The following is a 25379-nucleotide window of genomic DNA, read 5'->3' as shown; positions in this document are numbered from 1 at the left end:
GCACACACACACTCACACAAACTTGACAGCATGTCACCAGTTGTCATCAAGCTTTTATCAACCTGGTCTGAACATTGATCCCATTGATTGCCCAAAGCTTTGCTTCACTTAGCAATGGGAGTGGTTCTCCCAAGACGTCCATTCACACCCATTAGCCAAGCCTTGTTACAAACTGATCATGGTCACATGCAGGTAGACATACAATATGTGATATGGACATGAATCGTGTATGAAAATATGTGCCTTGAATTTAGGTTAGGAGCTTCAAAGTCATCCATTTTGGAACCTTTGGCAAAATGTCATCAGCAATGACAAGCACCAGTGACACGTTAAGGGATTGTGATGGTGAAAAGCTTCTCACTACAGTCTACACTCCCTCACTTTGCCCTCGGATGCCCATTGGCCTCGTATGCACAGACAGCCCTCCTACCACCATTTGACCTTACGCCTCACAGAGCATTTCCCCTCAGTCTACTGTCCTTGACAAGCCATGCATTCCTCAGATGGTTAACCCTGTGTTGCCTCCACACAGTACATTTATTATTCATGCTGATATGTGCTCTGCCACCGCGCTGATGCCACCATGACAACAACTGGTGTATTTAAAATGCATGCTCTATGCGGCATAGATGCCGTATCTGAACAAGTGCATAAATCTCTTGACACATGTCAGTGTGGTGCCCCTGCTGAGGTTTTTCTTTTGACTGCTGAATCCAGGTCTTTCTCCCTGGCTTTAGCCTGGATTAGGGAGTGTTTGCTCAAGACACTGCTGTGCCTGTGCAAAGCTCTGCTCCTGTCCATGCCCTAAGCATGCATGCATGCGCACACACACACAGGTTTGCACAGCATTTTTTATTAGGACACTGTATTGACTTCCATTCATTTGGTCAGTTTAAACAACCTTTACCTTAAAAATAACCAGCTAATGCCTAACCCTAACCTTAACCTAACCACAATTCAAATCTAAGCCCTAAACTTAACCAGTTCCTTTGAAATGAGCTTCTGAAAGCATCAACAGACATTAAAATGAATCAAACTCATTATTATAATCAGTAGATTTCATGGCAATGTGCCCACAAGGTCATGATAATTTGACTGCACAAATTATCATATTGACCTGAAGGTGACAAAAATGGAAATGTCATCAAGTGTCCACAAATGAAAAATTATTCATCTCTCAGTGGGCATGAACGTCGCAAAGGAAATGTAATGGGAACCGGCCTATTAGAGATTGTCATTTTTTCTGTACACTGAACAGGTGAGAGGGGGTTACCAAAATGTCTAGGAGACATTTCCTCAAACTTGTCATTGACTAAATCATTGGATGAGGGAAAAATATAGCATGAGGAATGATCTTGGGAGATATTTTATAGTCACACCAAAATAAATGCTTATCTGGTGTCACTGAACTAATGCGTGTAAACATTGACATTCCATTTTCTTGAAAAATAGTCATATTCAAACTCCTTATTTGTGTCATGGTCTGAGGCACATACCATGTAACCACGTTGTCCCACATTTTTATGTAGCCAAGAAACTTGTCTCAAATCATATTTCCTTCCACCCTGCACGGTCAATTCTCCAATTTCTAAAATATGCCCTTAAAGCCAAAGCTTTAACCCTGCGTCATTTCACTGCAGCATAGTTAAAATACTCTTTTTGCCCCAGCAGCAGTAACTGATTATCCAGTCAGGAAAATGAGTCCAGAGTACAGATGTGATAAAGCACAAGACATTCTCCCCTAATCTATTCTATGTTTTGTTAGATCATAAATTAGCAATCTCAGAAGTAAGCATATGAAAGCCCACAGTTATTTTAAATCTGTAGTGCTAAGTAAATCTGAACAAAACAACATCTATGTCCTCAGTTTAATATGCGTGTATATCGTGAGAAGCTGGATTGTGCAGAGTATCTGGGTCAGTGATGGGTCAGAGTGGGTCATATTTTCCAGGGGTGTGTTTTGAGTCATGTATTTACTTTTCCCAGTGCTACCACAGTACATGCCCGTTTTCTAATCCAAAGTGAATCAATTTCAAAGCTCTACTGGACCCCTGCTGCTCTCTGTAATCAGTTTTGCAGCTGAGCTGTGGCCAGTCCACAAAACATTTTTGCATGGATGGACTCGGTAATGCAAATTGATATTCTGTTCTATTCAGGGGAAAAAATCAGTGACGTTTTTCAGTTCTGAGAGCTTGTCTACAGTCAATGTGATGCTGAATGTGTGTTTAATTAGGATCTTTCTTGTTCCACCCCCAGAGCATCAAAACTATTTCGGGGTAGATGAGAATTTGGGACCTGTGGCAGTGAGCGTCCGGAGGGAGAGGTTGGACGAAGGAAAGGAGAAAGACGGAATGCAGTTCAACTATCGGGTCACCTTCAGAACTAGTCAGGTACCTAAAATACTTTCATGTGCACTTTATTTGCATTGCTCTTAACCTCTTAAATCTTTCATTCATTAATTTCCTGATGCTTTATCTTCCACATGAGGGTAACTGGGGGGTCCACTTAACCCAATCTGCATGTTTTGTGAATGTGGAAGGAAGCCGGCATACCCGAAGAACACCCATGCACCCATGCAAACTCCACACGGCTTCAGAACCTGTGACCTTGTTGTGAGCCACAATGCTAGCCACTTCACCACCCCATGGCCCCCTCTTAAATCAGTGTAAAGCTATTATGAATGCATGGTGGGAGAAACGTGCGTGATCTCTATTGCTCTTTCAAAAAAAAAGAGCTGTTAACCAGCAAGAGCATGCTTTTATTTCTCATATATTGCATTCAGCAAGAAATGTTAAGGTTTAGCTCAGTCAAGCAGTGAGAGAATACACGAATGCCTCAGTACTCCTACAAAAAAAAAAACCAGGATGAGGCTCACAGCTCTTTATTCCAAAATCGGCTCCGAGCTCTCTAATGTGTCCAGTGATTCTGGGCCGGTTTCATCACAGCTGGCCAGTCATGCAAACAATTTCTCGGACACACATCCACATGCATGCACTCACACAACATGATTAATCCACTACTAACTAAGATCCACAGTCTCTGGTGGGACAGAAAGTTCTCCTTGATTGATGCCGTGTGGTCTCATCCACTGAATAATTAAGGTGCAACAGATGTGTCAGGAAGGGAAATGTCACTGATATCTTTTGTCATTTTGGGTCTGTAGCACCACTTCCACAATAAAACAATGTATCTGGGTCATGGTAGCCCTGCAAGTAGCATGCAGACAAGGTTTTAACTCCCCAAACACCGGAGCATCTATTTGCATGTGCTGCTGTCATTGAGCCTCAGAGCCCCCTGCTTCACCACCCTACTCTCCCTTTCCCTTCCTCCAAGTCGGTTCAGTAAATTGCCTTATTAGAACGACAGTGAGACGGCCAGCGACCGCTGATGTTCATGTCTGCAGGCTATACATTTGGAAGTGGGATTTATAGATGAATATGTGTCTGTGATGTTCCAAACAACAACACAGGGACACAGAGTGGGTGATCTGATGTCATTGGGGTCAACATGTATATTCTATTAATTACATTAATGGTCATAACAGTCACTAAACCTCTAGTGCTCAGTTAGCCTGTCTTAATTATTGAAAATAATCTAATCTAACAATGGAGCTGTATCCAAGTTAAGTCAGAGCTTACCCAGACAACACATTGTACGTGGTTGCACTTACACCTCATGAGACACCGAACAGGCAGGTGATCTACTATTAACCCGCATAACTACCTCCTCTCCCATCAGCTCACCACACTTCGAGGAGCCATCCTGGAGGATGCCATTCCATCCACAGCAAGACATGGGACAGCGCGTGGCCTGCCGCTGAAAGAAGTGCTGGAGTATGTCATCCCTGAGCTTAATATCCAATGTCTGAGGCTCGCCCTCAACTCCCCCAAGGTCCCGGAGCAGCTCCTGAAGCTGGATGAGCAGGGGGTGAGTACATCAAGATGCCCTCATGTCCTCCCGACTTTTGTTGCCCTTGACGGAAAACCCTCTCCACACGTTGCCAGGAAAGCTAAGCTAACTTGCCACTGACTGCAGCTGTGTATTTAAGAGGCTGATATGAGAGTGATATAGATGTTTGCATCATATTTCATGTTCCATCTTGAAGCCATCACTGCACATCAGTGTTATGAATAATATATTGAGTAAAATAAATAAATAGCTGCATGGATATGAGGGTATAGATTTCGTATTTAAGATTTATCTGTCTCTTTGCAATAGCTATATTCGATATAAGGAACCTGGGGAGGGATTAACTTCACATTATAGGAACTTTTGTCCCATACGAGGGCTGTTTATTATAGATAAAGACAGATGGTGGAGGTGTAACATGGCCAATATTACACTTAAATAGAATCTATACAGATCCCAGACTGTCTGTCGGCGGCAGCACTGACTACTTCGGCACAAGTTTTCTACTCGTATGACAGGCAGGCACAAGCCAACTCACTTTTGACAACTTGCTTCACCTGAGAGTGAATGATTTGGTATTCTGCCTGGGTGGTGGTTGGGATGTCACCTTACATTATCTCTGTTTGGAGAAGGTGGCTATTATTGATATGGGCGCTCTATATTCACAGATGTCAGCGATGGATTCATTGTGTGATCTTAAGGCCTTTATTTTCTCACCTAATGAAACTGCAAGATGGAAAGAGTGTGGGGGAATTAGCTGGTGCTGTACTGCATGTCTTACTGTCAGAGACCTGGTTGCTTATTAGCATAATTACTTTTGTTAGCATGAGCCCATCCTTCCAACTGACAGGGGAAAGGCTCTTGTAATAGAAAGTGTCAGCCATGTCCCTCTTGTATATTAGATTTTGTAAATTAGAGTAGTGTTGTGTCCTCTCTAAAGCAAGCCAAATGCACTTTAGATGATGACAGGGACTGTGTTCTAGGATGTTTTTCCCCAGCAGACGTCATCGAGCTGATATGGGAGTTTGTTTACCTGCTACAATCCCCATATCTTTGCTGTCTGCAGACGCAAGGGGGGTAAATGAAGTCATGTAAGAAATCACTTTCTGAGGAGGAGAGCTCAGACTAAGTGCAGTTCTTCCAGCTGGCACCTCCCCTCACGGACCTCAAACCAAATGGGCAGTGGCACTTTCTATTTGGGACATTAGAATTTTTATACACCCCTATTTAAATCATTTATTGTATGCCAGCCATGCAAATGTTCAGTATTTTGAGCATCCTGTTATCTACCTTTTATGTGAGAAAGCTCAAGTTGTTACAGTGTGGTCTTCTGCCAGAGCTGCTTTTGATTGTGTGAGTGCAATATATTCTTGTAGTAAGTGCTTTCCTGCCTGTTCATGTGATATTTGAGTGTGTGTGTGTGTGTGTGTGTGTGTGGAAAAAAAAAAGTCTACTGCTTTGTGTGAACTGAAACTGTCTCGTGTGTGAGAGTGTCCTGGAGCCAACCAGTCTTCACAATGTCCCCATGATCAGTTCTGCAGAGATGAGATCCTTGATGAAGTGATGTACACGTGTGTGTTTAACGGCCCCAGATGTAAGACGAGAACAGAGCATATGTGAATGTATTTTAGATCACACTGTAGATCATAGTGAAGTGAAATAGACTGGAAAAGGCATTAGGCAGTTGAAATGATTTTAAGATAGTATTTAGCTGATAAAAATCACAATTTTTTTAGAAAGGCATTGATGTGTATCTGTAACTCTTGCACAACACAGTTTAAAAATTAAAACCATCATTTCCACCTTAGATTTATAATCCTTGATCATAAAACAAGGAATGTGAAGATAGTGGTTCACCCGAGATGGCCTCTAGAAAAACGTAACCGTAAATAACAGTGTTTGATGATGATGATAATAAAGATAAAATCAAACAAGGGAGGAAAAGGCTGTATATCTTTCCTTCACAATAAATGCCAAACAAATGCCATTTTGTCTTTTCAATAAAGTCGTTTTTATTGTACTCTGTATAACATGAACAAAGAATAAATGTGTCACATTTACCAGTTACTAAAACTGCCTTTTAGGTTTTGCTGTGGTGCTGATTAACTCTCCAACAGCTTGCCTCTAAAGTGTAATTTAGCCTTACATGAGATTTGTTCCACAAGTTCAAGAGAATAATCCGCCACCTGCTGAGACAATGCAAGGCAGATTAGTTAAATCATGGAGTGGCCAGAATAAATTTCCCGTTCTTTAAACTCCATTGTATTTTCTCCACTTGTACATCCAAAGCAGCAATAGCTTTATTTATGTTGATGCTAGTTTGGTTTTGGTAGCCATATTTTTGATCGCCTCGAGACACAGCAGTTTGGACAGATGTCATGGTGATGTTGTGTACAGACACTGCTGTATCCCTCAGGGTGTGTCTCAGCGATCTCGTGGGAGGGCATTGTCCTCATTTCTCTCCTCCCTAAAGGTAGCTTTCCAACACTGCATGTACTTAAATTTTTTATGTTTAAAAGAAGAGGGGCAAATGCATTTTCAAAACTGTGCAGCTCTGGGCTGATAGAGAGAGGAGAAGTGGAATATTTTTAACCGCAGACCCGTTACGGGAGATGCAGCTTTTTTCTATTGTTTGAGGTGTGAAATATAGAGGACCCAAACACATTGGCAAAAATGAACAAAAACAGTCATTAATAAAGCAAACTAACATGGAGCAGACCAGGAACACTTAAAAAGCAGAGCAACAAACAAATTAACCAGCAAAGACACTGGGGAGCACAGAGACTATGCAGACTATAGACTCGAGGGATAATCAGACACAGGTGAAAGGACAGGACGCAAAACTCAATAAGGTACACACAAGGAAAAACTCCAAAATAAAATTGGAACCACAAAACAGACAACCAGACAGAGAGAACCAAGGTAAGGAAAACAGAAGTCCAAAGACAACTGTACAAACAAAGAGCGTCTGGGTAAATCCAGGCGTCGTGACATGGCTGCTCTTATCTTTCCAGAAGCTAGTGTCTCCAAAAGCTTCACCTCAGGAGCATTAATCCTGTGTGTCTGTGTCATGTAACCTGATGTGCTTGCACTTCACACAGCAACAAATTCTCACCATAGGGCAATGTGATTGTCCTTGCCATTGGCGAGTCTTTTAAGAGGAGCAGGAGGTTAAGTGAGCCTATATAATGCAGGATAAAAAAAATGGAGGACTACATCATGCCATTTCCACCGGGCTTGATGGTATAATAGCTTTCCTTCACCACGGGAGCTTTAGTGCACAGCAGACTGCCTCTGAGAGGATGTCACCATGACAACAGTTTCAAAAGCACATGAGGAAATGATAACCTGTAACGGAAGAGAAAGGCAATTCCAATTTGTTTTGGTATACAGACCATTCATTGACTTTCGCAATAAGAGAAACCATTTTCTTTGCCATATTGACCATGGGTCAAGCTCAAGGTGCTCTCCTCAGCTGTGAATATAGAGCAACAGGTGCTAAACACAGGGGGTGATCTATTGTTTTTCCTTTGACTTACTCTTTCTTGGCTGGCATCAGTGAGCTGTGAGCCATAAATGCCATAAATAAAAGATTAATGGTAGAGGAGAGAGCTTTTGCTTTCACCGTCCATGAAGAATCACTCCAGATGTTTATTCCTTCTTGTCTCTTTGTGTGACATGTTCATATCAAACCTGTCTTTGCGGAATAATAGTAATGCTTGCAGTGGAACCTGTGGTATTTAGGTGTCTGGTTAGTGACTATGAATATTCATATTTTCAACAAGACCAATTGTCTGAATCCAACAGTATTAACTGTATTAGTATTATAGCCATCCCTGCTACATTGATGGCTTTGTCTAACAAAGCTTTGCCAGAGGACTTTTTTGATCAAAATAATTGAAATTCGGTTGCCAGAAGTTTAGTAGTTTAGCCAAAGCTAAACTGTTGTGTCTGTAATTCACTCCCTCGTTGCACTACAGCTGCCCTTTAGTTGCAGCGACTCGCTCGACCCAATTTATGCTCCGCTCTGAACTCCTCAGAGTTCATAGCCTGGTTTCAAGAATGCAGCTCTCTGATAGGAGGATTATGAATGCCTTTCGCATTAGCCGTGACATGATAGAAAAAAAAAGTGGGCACTTGCATGCTTTGAGTGCGTAATGCACAGTATACACAAATGTGGCGTGTGATGTACCTCAGGATCAGGAAATACTATGTGCTCACTAAGTGTCTGTGTCTGTTTCTCATTCCAGCTAAGCTTCCAGCACAAGGTAGGAGTGCTTTACTGTAAGGCGGGACAGAGCACAGAAGAGGAGATGTACAACAACGAGAGCCCTGGACCGGCACTCGAAGAGTTCTTGGATCTGCTCGGCCAGAGGGTGCGGCTCAAAGGCTTCACCAAGTACAGAGCTCAGCTGGATAACAAGAGTGAGATAAAAACACATTTCACACGCAAACTGAACATTTAAGAAGTGCAAGCCCACACACATTTAATCCTGCTGAGCACAGATGCTCTGCGCAGTTCCATGTTGCCTTTTTGGCAGCTGTAATATTTCTTTAAAACCTTCATATCTTAATCTTGATTTGTTAGATTACAATATCTCTTTTTTTTAATAATACAACAGCCTTTTGTAACAAGTCCATGACTGTTCTGTCCTGTGTTACAGCCGACTCCACGGGCACTCACTCTCTCTACACCACCTATAAGGACTATGAGCTGATGTTCCATGTGTCCACTCTGCTCCCCTACACACCCAACAACAGACAACAGGTGAGTTAATTCAGTTTTTATTCCAACAGACCATCGTGTTTGCTTTTCTGTGTGGGAAGCTGGTGTCTAATAGTGGTAATAAGTCCCCGAGCAGCTTCTTTTTTTATGATATCTCCAGTGCTGGCTCCTGCCAATCTTCCCCAGAGGCTCATTTTGCCACGGTAATGACCTATCAGTAGAGAGCACAAGCATTGCTATGGTAACAGTACCCCATAGTAGAATTTTAATCAATGCCTCCCCAGGGGCTGGACTTGATGTGGTATTAGATCGGCCACTGTCTGTCTGCACTAACAAGTGGAATTAAGTGGATGTAGGGGTGGACTGGTGAGCGATGGCCTGATAAGGATGTCATTACTAAGGTTCCATCATGGTCTCTGCACTGTTTATATGGAACTACTATTTGAGTTTCTAATAAGACTTGGAGGTGCATTGGACTCTCAGGAGTTGGTGGGTTTCTTTGGCATTGCTTTTCACCTTCCATTGTACTCCATGAAGTGGGATAGTTTAATTTAATCCCTGGTGCTAATCCTCCAATAGGCCCAAGCACAGCAAGCCCCACTCATCTCTCCATCCTTCCCACTTCACCTCTTTACCCTCTAATCCTCCCCTCTTTGACAATTTTATAATAGCCAGAGAACGAGGTCAACTATCTGCTCAGCCCAACTAAACAAGCGGGGTATATTGGATTTGGGAGAATACGTCTCCCTTGTCCAAAATCCTAAATTGAGTCAGGTGAATACTTCTTATACCCAAGACCATCTTGTCCTGATTTTGGAAAGAACATTTCTAGTGCAATAACTGTGTCAGTGAGTAAACCTACCATGATGCTCTGAAGAAAGACAATACTTTAGCACAATTGTGTTACGGAGATACTTTAATGATTTCAAACAAGAGAGATAAACTACTGTTACTGATGGACTACTTTCCCCATTGCAATAATGTAATAAAATCCTGCACCTTTGACCTATATAATTTTGTGAAATGTCTGTCCTCATGTGTTTGACTCAGTTTCTCTCTCTCCTTTTCACAGTTATTAAGGAAGAGGCACATTGGCAATGATATTGTCACCATAGTCTTTCAGGAACCTGGGGCCCTTCCTTTCACTCCAAAAAACATCCGCTCTCATTTCCAACATGTGTTTGTCATCGTCAAAGTCCACAACCCCTGCACTGATAATGTCTGCTACAGGTAAATCAAACAAGCGTGCATTATGCCTGCAAGGCTCTCTCAAATCTTTTTTATCTCAGGCTGACAAAAATCCACAAGGAGAGGAAGAGAAATGCAACATTTGAATTTAGTGGCATTGTGTCAAAGCACAAGTGTAAGTGTGTTGCACTCTAGGATGGGTCTCACACTGATATCCTGAAGACTAGTTAGAGAAATGTGTCTGTCTTTTGATGTGCTTTGCATAAATGCCAATTTGCTCTATGGGAACTTATAAGAGCACTTAATTTGAAAGAATAATAATAATAGCCTGCTGAGTGCTTTCTGTGGTTTCTGTCATGACTTCATCGTAATGAACAGGAGCCTGGAGGTGCTTTTGATCTATTCAGTGATGATACAGTTATTATCTTCAGAAACACCTTGAAATTATGACTTACGACTCTGTACTCGAGTGTTTCTGAAGTCACGATGCCTCTTATTAATAACAGCATTTGAAGATGATTAGTCTCCGCTTTCTCTCTCTTTTCACCAGAAATAATTCATACTGTAATTTCAACGCTTCTCATTATACATACAGTTCTAAATGTCTTCTCTATTTCTCTCTTTAATGTCACCAGTATATTTGATTTGTCGATTCCATCATTGTTTTCCAGTGTTGCTGTGTCCAGATCTAAAGACGTGCCTCCATTCGGGCCCCCTATTCCCAAATCTGTAACTTTCCCAAAGTCAGCCGTTTTCAGGGACTTCCTGCTTGCCAAGGTCATCAATGGAGAGAACGCTGCACACAAGTCAGAGAAGTTCCGAGCCATGGCAACTCGCACACGCCAGGAATACCTAAAGGACCTTGCAGAGAACTTTGTCAGCGCTACAGCGATAGACTCTGCTGTCAAATTCAGCTTCATCAACCTCGGAGCCAAGAAGAAGGAAAAGGTGAAACCAAGGAAGGATGCACACCTGTTCAGTGTGGGAGCCATCACCTGGAGTGTGTGTGCACGGGACTTTGGTCAGTCAATGGATGTGGACTGCTTGCTTGGCATATCCAATGAGTTCATTGTCCTCATTGAGGAGGAATCAAGAAATGTGGTGTTCAACTGTTCGTGTCGCGATGTCATTGGATGGACCTCAGGGATTATGAGCATTAAGATCTTCTATGAGCGCGGGGAGTGTATCATGCTGTCTGCCCATGATAACTGTGGAGAAGACATCAGGGAGATGGTGCAAAGACTTGAGGTAAGAGCCTTGAAGTCTTAATTATAATAATCTCTTTCATTTCAGATGACTTGCTGTCTGCTGGATCAAAGACTAGCATACTTTATGCCAGTGCATTTGTATCTAATCATATTGAACAAAGCGATTTCAAAGAACAAAAGACAGATCATCACTTTTAAAATTCTGCATCCCTCTCACAGAGGGAGTCATTTACTCTCTGTTTGCACTTTGTGTGGTTAATTGAGGGTTTCATCTTAGTTTGACGTGCAGTTTATGTTTGGTGCACTGAGCACATTACAGTAATAACAATTAAGTCGTCAAACCAGTAGAATGTCGAAAACAGTTTTAACAAATTGGCCATAATGCACCCCACTTTGGCACTAGTGCACAAACCTACATAAAAAAGATCTAAGTTTGCATTCAATATGATAATAACATAAAGCCAAACTATCACGACACCCTGGCCTGTTCAGCCACAGCAGCATTTGTACCCCAGGACAGCAAATGAGATCGTTGTGCCCATCTGGAGTGTAAATGCACCCAGTTTTTTGACTTCATGGTTCTCACATAGGGTATGAATTTGTTCCCAAAGAGAAGGAAGGAAGGAGCATTTTGATCTGACAGATCTGACATGAGACAAGATACACTCTTAGATTTTGGATCGACATATCGTGATATGGCCTTTGTGATGCCTTTTCCTGGTTTTGAAGATGGTGGAAGTACTGATTTTAAGTCAATTAGTCAAAATATATGGTATTTAGGACAATAACTGAATTTGACCATTTTTATAGGCAATTTCCTTGTTTATCGCACATGTACTGTAAATATACTTTAGTAAACATTAGAACGCCAACGAAATACAACAGATATCTAAAATTAAAGGCAACAAATGTATTTTAAGTTTATAATACAGGTCATAAACAGCTAGAATACAGAAATGATTGTGCATTTTTGTGGTCGATATTTTCGGATTTTTGGAGAGCCCCCTTTTCAATTTCTGCCTGGCTGTATATTTTAACATATTCACCACTGTATTTCACCTAAAACAAATCATATGTAACTTACATCAGGAAGTACTATTCTATCATGACCTGCAAAGAGACCATGGTTGTGTTCCACACCATTACTGCGTGGCCTATGGTTGGATGGAAAATGTTTCCCAATGCTTTAAAATGTGCAGTTAGTCATTTTACTTAAGCATAGTTGTGGTTCCTCTGTGGGGAAACAATAAATTCTGCAAATATTTCCCTTGCCATTGTAGCGTTACTAGGTACCACAGACCTTGTTATTTTATTTTCATCATTAAGTCAGCAGAACCATTACTTGCTTAACCTATATCCATCCTGTCAGGTCCCATGTGCCTCAGCTGTACGCCAAGCTGGTACTATTTTAGTTTCTTTCACTGCCTCTTTCCACAACATAAGAGTATGTTCTCACAGAAATAACCCAAAATGAATTTGTAGTCCTCCTGACTCCTCTTTACTTTCCACCCGGTCCTCTCTGGACATGAAGTGTCATTTGAATGTGAAAGTGAATGGTGAAAATCGATGTCCAGAGAGGATTATAGACCTCCTGCTGTTAGCTTTCTTCGGCTCATCAGTCAGCAGAGGTGCACAGTCGACCGTTAAGGTCACACAATTATAGTAGATGCTGTCCTGCTCTTCATCAGGATAAAGCATTATGAAACATCAAATAATCAAAGCCAGAACTGTCCCCTGCAGCAGGCAGTGCATTTAATGAAATTATAGATTAGGGATGATGTGATTTTTGGTCTACTCTTGTATTAACTGAATACAGGTACAGGAGGAGGCAGCCTAAACAGGACGCTAACCCACTTTTAAAGGGGAAGAGAGGAAAGACGGAAACATTATTTGGGTCTGACACACTAAGAAAAGAGGACAGTTGGCCTCAAGACTACTTCATTTTCTTTTTGAGAACTACCCACTTAGTCGAAGTCCCCTTTCCAAAGTCTGTAGGTCTGCCCTGGCCATCTGTATAAATCCATGGCTGTGTGATTTTGTAGGTCAGGTTGGTCTATTTATCTTGAAGTTTAGTTAAAAACGCTTGGTTGTCCTATCCAGATGTTGTCTCACTTGACTGGTTTTCACTTCTTTTTGCAGTATCAATTCAGTCAAATCAAAAATACCTTATTGTCCCCACATGGAAAGGACATATACTTCACATAATATATAAAACAGAATGTTGCACCCACCATAAAATGTGCATTGCACCGAAGAATGCCTTTTAAATGTTGACAAAACCTGAGATTAAAACCTAAATCACAAGTAATAATAGTGGAGAAGTGCAGCAAGCATGGTGAGCAAGTTACTTCCCTGATTAAAAGTCATAGCACAGAAATCAGAAGCTGCTTGTTTTTCCTTTCTCGTTTGTATCATTTGTTGTACTGAACTTATTGGCTGGTTGTTTCCATGAAATGTAATTGAGGTTGTATCCCAAAATCCAAACTCGAGCTGCACATGACCGAATTTCATCCATTCATCCTTCCCAGTCCCACTTTGGCAGCCTCATTGACAGTCTCGATATTTTGAACAAACCCTAACCACATAATCAGTGTAACAGCCGATGACATGGAAGTAACAACCAACCATTTCCTGCTCAAAACCTGAACAAGAATCTCATTCTCCCAAGGATTACATTAGGCAGAGATAATGAACACATTTTTAAATGAACAATTTTCAAAAATAAATTTGTACAATAGGTGAGCACTAAAGGTTCTGCATATCCCAAACCATTACACCTTCAAGAAGTATTAGCCGTTATTTATCTTACACTAAAAGGGCACAAATGTCATTCAATTTCTGCTCCACTCAACATAAGAAAGGACAGAGCTGGATATATTAGCATTTGTGATTAGCCAAAGGACATCACTTCCTCATTCTGTATGCTAATCTCCTCTCATATTTACTGTCCACCTACCCAAGGGATTTGTGAAGGATATTCAGAGAAAGACGCTCAGTATTAGTACTAAAATGTTGATGGCTTTTTGTGTTACTCACAGAGCCAGTGAAGCAGCAGCAGCAGCAGCAGCAGCAGTAGGAGTGTTTGGGTATGAGCTGATCGTGCATACTTTGTCTCAAAGGTGTTAGTGTTTTTCTAAATGTCCCAGAGGTTGACTCGAATCACGTTTCATTGCTGGGATTTACAGGCTGCCGGACCTGTGATGTAATGTGAACCAGGGAGAACAGATTGCCCGCTGTAACAGAGGAGCTCAGTGTGAGAGCACGGCTAAAAGCTCTGTGATAAAGTTCTGCTATCCAGGGTGTTGCTGATCTGGGTGGCTGCACTTGTTTGTGCTTTTAAACAAAGTCAAGCAAGCTTTGTTACAAATTCCCAGTCTTAATAAATTAGATATGACACCGATAGCTTCCACATTTATAAGTGTTACAATTTAATAAACAAATAAAAAAAAAAAGTACATTGTGCAGGAGAAAGTGATAATAATCAATCAAATGTTTGTTGTTCCTAAGGGCTGGGTCATATTTACTGTGCTCCACATTCACAGAGAGACGCTTCCCAGTTCCACATGTGCATACATGCCAGTGGTTCCGTTCATAATTAAAGAAGGGTCCGCGTCAGTCTAGTGTTCCACTCATGCATACTCTATACTCACATTCCATTTTAGTAGCATTTGTATTTTCTTGTATCTTTTTAGCACAGTGCATGTGTGAGTGCTAGTGGACTTCCTCACATGACCTGAAGCAAGTTTCCATGGTTACCATGTTCTTTGTTGTGTCACGCTATCAACTAGTTTTGCACGCATTCATCCGCAGAAATAGGCGGATGACGAAAAATACACGTTACAGTCCTCTAATGTGGTAAATGTGTAATATTTAATATTTGATTTGAATTAATTTAATATGCAATATTTGGCTAATAGAATCCACAAATCCTCTGATAGCTGCTGACCCAAATGGCTCAATCTGCTCTTCCCATATGCAGCAAACATGGTGCCAGGTCACATTAAAACACACTGTCACAGATTAAGATATTGACAAGCTACTCCTCACTCAGTATCAGTGCCAGTTACACTACTTGACAACAAATTTGACACTGTTTGCTTCTTAGGGGCAGTGTTGAAGTTTGTATGTCACCAGTCATTTGAGTTCATAATTAGGTTCTGTGTGGTGGAAACACTTTGGTCAGCAAGACACCCACACTTGTCACCATCCCTGACAAATACATTTTACAAGCCACAAATTTTGCCGCGAGTTAATGGGTGCCCTGTTAGATCGAGCGTTTATGGATTTGGGCCATTTGGAGCAGAACCTGGGAGCATTCATTTCTGTAGTTGGACTGGACGAAGGCGTTTAGAAAGACATTATTTAGGCCTAGTGGATTTCTGACAAAAGACCATGTAATTCATGATCCCCAATTCCCAGGCCAGAGTCGTCCTCATACACAAGCCATTTACTTTCAGATTTTTGCCCTCAACAGCATTTGGACTTTATGTTTCCACTTTCCTTTGCCCTTGAATTTTTAAAATCAAAGTTTGTTATTTTGTGGGTAACCTAAATCTGGTGTTGTCACTCTTTAAAAACTACATTTTGGGGTGTTTGTTGCATAATGAGGCAGAGGCTATGCTTTGCCTAATTACAGGATAAACCATTTTGTAAATGAATAAAGTTTTAAGGTTGTTTCTTATTGGGAATCCATGCGTGACGGTCCATCATGGTTGTCTCGAGTCTCTTGTCACACAGTGGGGTCGGATTTCTGCCAGTGTGAGAATCTGTTGCAGCACTGACAAGCCATAGTCTGAGTTAATGTGTCCCTGAAGCCAGCTGCCACTCTGAAGCAAATGGAGGCAGTCACCCACAATTGAACCAAGACTAATCTGATGGGTGATAAAAGCTCATTGGATGCAGTGTGAGGTTTTTTTCTGTGGTTGTCACAAGAAAACCTAAAGGAAGGCAGCTTTGTACCTACAAAGTAGTTCAACCAACATATAGTGTACAGTTACCTGTTTTACTCTCTCCCAATTTTGGTTGTTGTGTGTGATTTACTAAAATGTTGCTTCTGGATCAAGAGCAATGCCTGAACTTCAGCTGAACCTGAATCACATTAAAGAAGAGGATTAAACAAGGCCTCCCTTGAGCAAAGTGAGCAAGTTGATTTGCATGCAAGTGTATGACGGGACACAAACCTACTTTTAGTTTTATCCAATAAGAGCAGTGATTGTCCACAAGCATCTACAGGTCAAGTCTTAAGCCTCCATGGCTGAGGTCGCTTGGCCACAGCCTATAGAATTATATGAGAGCGACGGATGAAGATCATCATGACCTAGTCCAAGTCATTCATTCATTCTTGCTAATAGACACGCATCTGTGGACAAGTCCCAATTCCCTACGCAGGTCCCACAGAGCTGCTGCTGTTGATGTCCATAGAGACATCGAGAGAGAGAGTGTGTATTAATGCAGAGCATGTGTGTTATAGTTGTCTCTATGCTGTTTCTAACTGAAACAGTTAGCTCTGTGATATAGTCTTGTAGCATGTGTGTTTGGCTTAAAAAGGTTGCAAATTGAAACCTTTGGATGTCATTTTTACTCTGCTTTAGATGCTTAATCACATTTTCCTTGTGTGTACACTTGTGTAGCTTAAGTAGTACAGTATACATACATTTCTTAGAGAAGATCTAAATTCTAAAACACTAATTAATCTCTTGATTTTCTGTCTCTATTCTGTGATGTATTGTCTGAGTGGTTTAGTACAGTGTGCTGCCCATTTCATTTGTTTCTTTTCGTTTTCTCCATTTGCTGTCTTAGTGTCTAAATCAGTGACCGTAGATCATGTAAAATGTATTTTACTCTGCTTCCAGATCACCACTAGAGGCTGTGAGACATCGGAGATGGTTTTGCGCCGGAACGGCCTTGGTCAGCTTGGTTTCCATGTCAACTTTGAGGGAATCGTAGCCGACGTGGAGCCCTTTGGCTTCGCGTGGAAGGCAGGACTGAGGCAGGGCAGCCGACTGGTGGAGATCTGCAAAGTGGCTGTCGCTACCCTCACGCATGAACAAATGATCGACCTACTGCGCACCTCCGTCTCTGTCAAAGTGGTCATAATTCAGCCTCATGAAGACGGCACCCCACGAAGGTAACTTGAATATTTACTTTAGTCACAGAGTTTGGGGTTTTGTGCTGTGTGTGTGTGTGTATGTGTGTGTGTTAAAGAGCAAGAGAAGCAGGTGCTCCTTAAAAATGTATGAAGTCGTATTTTTCTCATTTATCCGTGCAGCTGGGGAAAATTAACTTGACATTTGCTCTCACATTTGAGACGATTAGCATAAAGAAATGCTTACGTACTGTTTCTGCTGCAGCAGGGTTGATGTTCTCACCGACTTCTATGAAGAGGAGACTCTTTTTGTATTGATGTGTTTTGTTGTGAGAGAAAACTCCAGCAGGGGTGAAGAGTCACGCAGACAAGGACAGTCAGCGTTTCTCACTAATGATAATGAAAGCAGCATTTTGATTAATGGCTGAACTCTAGCTGCTATTGTCTGACAGCTCACATTTGCAGATTGCTTTTTTGCAACCTCACCCAATCGTGTACTCATCAATTATGATGGGAGAGTTGGGCTTTTTAGGGACGCACACCCATGGGGAGATTCCATCATCCCTGTAATAAAAGAGAGCAGCATATTTCAAACAATCTTTTGTGATGGGAAAAGATGAAGGTCTGTGTAAAAGGTTTGCTCTGAATGCACATCTGCTTGTTTTGTCTGTGAAATCATAACCACCACACACTTTCTCACTCACATGTTCAACATCTTTGTTTTGCTTGTGCTGTGACTGACAGATTTGTGAAGCAGCAAATGCTGTTCGCAGTTTCCCACAGCAGAATCTCTTGTACAGCGTACAGAGAGAATAGTTTCAGTGAATCCTATTTTTCTCTTTGCCATGTTGCTGCTGCTAATACTCATGTGTTATTTAATCACAAAAACGTAAAGCCTGTAGATGGGCAACAAATGATTGATCAATGTACAGGGCTACAGTTGTTCTTTTAATCTTGTTAATGTCTTAACAGATAATGTTTACTTTCGAAAAACCAGAAATGAGTGGCGAGTGAGAAACTTGCGAAATATTCTCAATGATAATTAACATCTTAAACATCTGTGTGTGATTGTGTGTCATGGACTGAATAGTAGTCACATGTGTAACTGTGTTTCAACTTTGCGCTCTGGTTTGGCAACAGAGGAGTAACATATTTGCGCTCCCAGATGGCGGGCTAACATGCCTTCTCTGTGAATCCAAACACGGCAGCCTCTCTGGCTGAACCATTTTCTAATCCTCTTACCACGATCTGTGATGATACATGATCATACAGTCATAATCACAGTCAGAGAAGGAGAAAGCAGACAAAACAAACATCTACCAAAAACAGGTTCTGTGTTGACAAATGTGTCCGCGTCCCTGGGGATGTGGTGACAGGTTATAGGATTTGGTAAATGAATCTGTTGGCATGGTCTCTGTAATGGGGAAGACCTTTATCTTGACCAATAAAAATATAATAAGAAAAGACATACTTTGTCCCTCAGTATTATATCATACTTTTTGTCAGTAATGAGTGACAGCTAGATGAATGGTCTGAGCATGACCCATATATGGCATTTGTTGGTAAATGAATGTGTTGGCATGGTCTCTGTGCCAGTGTGAGGCATCTGGTTTGGTTTGAGTGACACCACTGAAACAACCAACAAAGAAATGTTCTGGAAATACACTTTGCACAGCACTGCATGTCACAGCATACATTACATCCTACTGTATGTCCATAAAGGGTGGCAACAAGCATAATGGTCTGAACGTGACCCATATATGGCATTTACTAACAGATGCATGTGGCAGATTAGTAGGCATTAGAGTAGAGGACCATACTGGTCAGTCCTGTTGAGCCCTACTGGGGGATTTCCTCATCTTACTGACACACAATTTCTCATCATTGCCCCATGAGAACCAAAAGCTCCAAGGATCCTGTGAATTTTGCTACTAAGGCTGCAACAAACCGAGAGGTGAGAGGTCAGGTGAAGAATCTCAAGGACCCTCAACTCTTTTCACTTGTGCCTCTTTGAGTTGCGAAAGCGCTGCAGTCAACAATAAGTGCTTCAGTTTCCCCACTGTTATCTCAAAGGAAAGGAATTCTGCAGGGACCCAAAGGCCCCAGTCAGTTCCCTGTGGGTAGCGAGATGGGGGTTAGTCTAACAACAATGGACAAGAGTCTCATGACCTCCAGACAATACTCTTTGGCTCCACACTGCTTCTATGACAAGCAAAAATGTTTTCATAGGCACATGGGGGCTAGACATGTTTTCCTCTTAACTGTTTTATTTAGCTGTATACATTTTGGGAGGTTTCCAAATTCGTTGCAGACTTAAGGGGTCACTCAGCTGCTAAGTTTATGTTGAATGAAATTCCTTTGAAGGCACATTTAGACAAACCTTCTGTCTCACTCAGCTCAGTGTCAAGCTAGAGGAGATATGGTGCTAATATTATTGGTACCTAGTGTTGAATGTATTTACACTGGAGGCAGGATGTGGTTTTAGCCCAGCGCAGTACCAGAACTCATTCCATCATCACTCTAGCTTTTCCACAAGCTCAACATGTTAGCCTTGGATCAAACTTCATGGAAAAGTATGAAAAAGATTAGCTCCAAGAAACGGGAACGCTATGTACAGAATATGGCAGTGATTATATTTTTAGGTATATGGTCATCGGTTATGTAAGGATAAACAAAATGGAAATTAAAAATGGATCGTACAGGGCAAGTACAGTATATTTTTGGGGTGTAAGTAAATATTGATGCACATTGCTAATAGTATCCCAATGTATCATATCACCACCCCTGTAACCTTAACCCAGATTCTTGCCAATTACACAGCTTTGTCTTTTTTTTTTTACTATAACGTATTTTGCATTTTAGGTTTGTTAACGCAGAGCTTTTGACACTGTGATACTGACTAACCTGAATCTAAATGGGTCTGTTCTGCACTAGACCCCTGCTGATAATAAGTACTGCCTGTGACATTTAGAAGGCCACTTCTGACCTTTGCTTTGAAGTGCCATCAGCCTTGTCATCATGGATTCTCATCTGGACTGAAGTTAAGCTGGATTTCTCACTTGCCTGCTGGCACCCTGTGAAAGAGAGCTAAACCACTAAACCACAACTCGGAGGGCCTGCATCAAAAAATTGCTCGTCTCAGTCTCCTCACATTGGCCACAAGGGCCTCTCTTTTCTTTAAGATCGGTTTGCAAACCTGTGCACATTTAAGCACCACCTTATGTAATGAAGCTCTCAACGCCAGTCTGCAGAGGTCTGGTGGAGGTCATAACCTTTGCATGGACTCTGACTGTGGGAATGGATTACCACATCCCTCAGTCCATGGCCATGTCATTGCAGTGACAGATCTCTAACTGAGGTCTAAGGTTGTGTTGTCACACTCGGCTATTGTAATTCCTTAAGAGACAATGGCTAAAGGAGCTGATTGTTCACCTTGAACAGGCCTCTAACTCAGCTGAACGTTTGATGTTATTTCAGCCACGATATGATTCCACCATTTAGTCAGACATCGCTGTGATTTGAGTTGAATTGAGGTCTCTCCATGCATCGATCCTCAATACTTTGAACATTCCATGGTTGTAAACACCTGCTCATAAGTACGTATGTGAGATTCCATTAATACCACATTTATTTTTTCCGCATCTTCTATTCCAAAATGTTGTCCTACCTCACAATTGACCGGCAGACATGAAGTTGATGTAGATGCAGAGGCATACTTACTATCCCCTCACATTAAGCTGGTGGAGTGCTGCAGCACTTCTAGGTGGAATCAAGAGGGAGCAGGCAGTATTACTCCTCGCCACACACACTAGCTTCCTCGTCTCCCCGTGGCTGTCTGGCTGTGTCTTAACGACGCCTTGTCCACCTTCAGCTCAGGTTTAACTGTTGACCAAACACTGGTTTCCTGCTGTTTCTCCGTGATTTACACACGCAGTCTTACTCCCCCTATACGTTGCAAACAAGAAGCACATTCCACAGACATTGGTGAAGGGTATTTCCACCTTCAGCTAAGCGTGTGGGACACGAAACATTAGGATCATTTCTTAGTTCTACTGGTGCCAAAAGCACAGCAAGAGACAATGGCTGAGACCTTTCCTGTTGACAAGTTGTGAGCTAGGTTTAGCCTGTGCAGAGTAATTATTTGTGGCAAGCTGGCATGACCACACGCATTCACAGTTAATCAAGATAATGAGTGGGCTAGCAGTCTTGTAAAAAAAAAAAAAAAGTGAGTGATAGTTGAGGATCTAACACTGGTTAACATTCTTCTGACATGAGACATTAATGTGCATATACATCAGTTTTAACCAACAAGATATAATCAGAGATGCATGCTACCTACATACAGTAAACTGAGAGATGTGTTGTGAAACATGCCAGCAAAAGCTTTTCATCATGGATGAGGCCAATTTGAGCAACATGTGACAAGTTGAGGATGATTTTCTTGTTAGATCTTGAAACACCCACAGCTCTGGTGGTGAAGCAGGTTGTGTATGGACCAGCCACCCATGGCTCAGATTGATGAAAGGGTCTCTCTGAGATTACTCGCCCTCAACCAGACGGCAGACCCTCCTCAAGCCCCTCTGTGTGTACATGTAGGACCACAGCAAAGTACACACAGTTTCCACCCCCAGTGGATCCTAGAAAACCGGGCTGGCGGATAATCATTAGGGTCATGCTTGAGATGCTTTTGGAGAGCTAGCAGAGCAGAGCAGCTCGGCTGTTAAACCCTGACTAGTACCCTGTAAACCGGTGTCCTTCAAAACAAACACACCAATCCTATGCCCAGCCCCAAAGATTAATGCATGAAATGACATCACAGGCAGGAAATGACATCACAGCTGAGCTTTTCAGGTCTATTGGAAGGGACAAACTAGTATCTCTGATGTGGTTGAGAGCCCTCAGTGTACATGCTCAACTGTCATTATACCTGTGATGGTTTGTTTTTGTCTCTGTGCAGATGAGTGTGTCTGCACATGGGTATTATACACACCGTAGATGTCTGCGTCTGGCTAAACATTTCAGACAGGATTAGTTTATTTTGCTGTGGTCATGGTAACAGGAAGCCCCCCCCCAAACACACACACTTTTTTATTGCGGACATCAGGGTCAGTGTGAAGACCAGCGTGGCTATGCAAACAAAAAACGTTATTAAATTGTGAATAAAATACCCTGAAACTATTATTGTAATGAACTGTATTAGCGTAATGTTTTTACATTAGCAATAATTATTAGAATGCTGTTAATGTAGATTTATGCAGTGACTCGTAATGAGCAATTAAATGTCTTTTGTTTTCATGACTCATTACACCAATAGTAAATTGCAATTATAATTGTATCTGTAGATAAATAAACACTGATGCAGTAGTTATTGTTGAATATGGTAAATTCCAATTATTATATCAAAACGCTGGTATAATTACTTTTGAGATTAAGAGGCGAGTAGAGATTTGATGTTAACATTATTTTGTTTTTGTGGCCTTTTTACTATCAATGTAACTATGGCATCTGTCACTGCTTACTTTCAACCCTCGTTTCCTCCCCCCCTCTCTCATTTGCAGGGGCTGCTCCGAGCTCTACCGCATACCAATGGTGGAGTACAAGGTCGACAGTGAGGGCACACCCTGCGAGTACAAGACACCTTTCAGGAGAAACACCACCTGGCATCGCATGCCCACAACTGCCGGTCCTCCTCTGTCCCGAGGCTCGCCCACACAGGGTCCTGATCGACTACAGTGCCAGCAGATCCTTCAGCAGCACCAGGCAGCAATCCCACGAAGCACCTCCTTTGATAGGAAGTTGCCAGATGGGTCAAGGTATGCTACATTTTGTTTCTCTCATTTGTCCCTGATCAGAGTTGTTCTTTTGACTTCAAGAGTATGAAGAGTGAGCAGATGACCACAAGGTTGTTTGGAAAAGAGATTGCCATACATATGCCCACTGTTTCTTGTTGATGTCAATATCTGAACTGAAAACTCCATAATCTGACTATAAACAAACATGGCACTTCATAGTCATAGAGTCATAGATTATTATATTTCTAATGTTCAATATGTGACTGCTACTACCTATTATTCAGTTGGAAGCTTTTACCACATTAAAGTTTAAAATAGTAAAAGCGCTAAAATTTTCACTGACGAGAAATGTCCTGCTTTTTTTCTTCCTTTCAAAGAAGAAAGAAAATGTATTCAGGTACGATCACAGCAAATTTATATATAGCGGTTGGGATGAATGTGTAAATGCAAAAATTTATATCAAAACAAATGAACACATTTATGCTCTTAAGGCATTTTTGACTTCAAGCTTTTTTCTACTCGAGCATCTGCCGAATGCTTTGAAAGGGAAACGCTTGTGCGCAAACATGACATTCAAAAGATCCAATGCTTTTAAGATGAACTCTTCATCTTCACACACTGAAGTAGTCCCTGACTGTAATGCTTTGAGGTCCCCCCAATATTTGCATACATACTGTATAAATAGAGCATTTTAATTCCATGAATACACAGCTTCTCTTTCATCTCCTTTTGGAAGATAAGACCACACTCAGGCTTTGCGCTGTCCTCGACTTTTGGACATCTCCATCGAGCCATGTAAAGCAGTGATTTGTTCGTTCTAATAAAACCCCTACAGTCGTGATAACCTTTCCAGTGCGTCACACCAACCCCCCCTGGTGTTGCCTGCACTGACTATACTGGGATAATGTCTGCCTTCTCTGCCTAATAAGAATTCCTAGTGGTGGGAGCGCTCCATTCTCCTTCACTTCTGCTTTTCTATCTCTGTTTTCCTCCTCCTCCGTGCTCCCTCCCTCTTCCTGCACCCTGCTGAGGAGGAGGTGATGGGACACTGACACGGCTCAGCTCATCTCATCCAATTACTGCAGAAACAAAGAGAGTGCTCTTCCTGGACCACGATATGTAGCACCCCAGAGGGAGCGAGTGGAGGAGGGAGCTGGAGGAGTAATATAGTGAAGAGGCCAGGGGAGAGGAGAGATTATTTTACAGTCAAATATTCTTCAAAAATAAATCAATGTGAAGCTTAATTGAGTTTCAGAAAAAAAAGAAGAAGCACTTAGTTTATACACAGAGCTTATTTTTCCTGCATGTGTGGACAGTAGAGAGAGTAAGTCATCTGTAGTTGTCCAAACAGTGCATACTTCTCCTGCTTTACCAATGAGATAAAAAAAAAACATTATTTTGCAACTTCCTAATGACTGATGATAGACCGACTAAAAGTAATGGGTATGTGGTTAAAATAAATAGTTAAATAAATAGACAACATGTTCGTGCAAGTGCACTTTGCATTACCGTAATTAAGTTAAACCGTCGGCATGTTTCCAACAGTTTCGGAAAGCTGAGAAGTTGCACGTCAAAGAACAACATCTATTTATTACGGTTATTTCACTCGTGCCGTTGCAGGAAGCCGGCGAATCAGCGTCTTTTTATCACCAGAAAGGGAAGAAGTGGGGGAAAATGGCTGTGCATAGTTTACATTTTAGGGCCTGTTTTTGGACATTGAGACAAAAACTGCAAAAAAGATATTTTAAATATGTGTTATACTGTTCAAATAACTGCCAGATATAGAAAGTTTGCCAATAGATATTGAACTGATTTTTGTCAACTGTGTTCAAACTTTGCTGAGATTTATATGTATATTGTACTTATGCGTTTGGCAATCCCTGACCGATACGACACATCACATCATTATAGCAAAATCCAGATTGCTTACAGTGAAATATGATGCCTTATATGCAGCCAACGGAGACTGATAATCTCTGCAGACTCATGTATTATTTCAATGCACAAAGATCTCAACATTATGTCTAAGGAAGGAGGAGGAGAAGGAGAATCAAAAGCAGCAGCAGCAGCTGCTGTTTCACATTAAAGTGCTTGGACCGACAGAGAAGACGCAACACTTCAGCCAAGAAGGAAATGTAGCATTCTGGCCAAAGTGTTTGACGATGTGTGGTGCGATTGAGTTACTGACAGTTTCCCGCTGAGGTTAAAACAAAGAAAACCTGATGACAAAGCAGAAACGGCTAATGCAAGAGGGAAGAGACAGGGCATGACATGAAACAAAATGATTTTGCAAGAATCGAGGAAAGTGCTCCATTGCTTTTGTTAGATGATCTGCACATTTCCAATCTTGATGAATGTGCTTTTTATACTCCTTCTCTTCCTTCTTCCTTAGACATACTGTAATGTTAACACATGAGGCCACAGAGATTAGCTGCCACAGTTGGCTGTGTGTGAAATCAAGTTATTAAAAA

At 41.6% G+C, this 25379-nt stretch overlaps 1 protein-coding gene across 6 annotated transcripts in view; it reads left to right on the top strand.

Annotated features, from left to right (window-relative positions):
* LOC122781430 (signal-induced proliferation-associated 1-like protein 2) overlaps window positions 1-25379 on the top strand; it is an 80034-nt gene that overhangs the window by 33237 nt on the left and 21418 nt on the right. For all 6 annotated transcript variants that reach the window (XM_044045073.1, XM_044045071.1, XM_044045072.1 and 3 more), the window contains exons 3-10: window positions 2257-2390; window positions 3739-3927; window positions 8160-8334; window positions 8574-8677; window positions 9708-9865; window positions 10495-11071; window positions 16884-17158; window positions 22675-22929. In XM_044045073.1, the coding sequence (XP_043901008.1) occupies window positions 2257-2390; window positions 3739-3927; window positions 8160-8334; window positions 8574-8677; window positions 9708-9865; window positions 10495-11071; window positions 16884-17158; window positions 22675-22929 (1867 nt within the window). The remainder of the gene's footprint in view (window positions 1-2256; window positions 2391-3738; window positions 3928-8159; window positions 8335-8573; window positions 8678-9707; window positions 9866-10494; window positions 11072-16883; window positions 17159-22674; window positions 22930-25379) is intronic.

This window comes from Solea senegalensis, linkage group LG15 (assembly GCF_019176455.1).
Source record: "Solea senegalensis isolate Sse05_10M linkage group LG15, IFAPA_SoseM_1, whole genome shotgun sequence".
Classification (NCBI taxonomy): domain Eukaryota; kingdom Metazoa; phylum Chordata; class Actinopteri; order Pleuronectiformes; family Soleidae; genus Solea; species Solea senegalensis.
The sequence above is the reverse complement of the archived record's forward strand: the minus strand, read 5'-3'. Positions and strand labels throughout refer to the sequence as shown.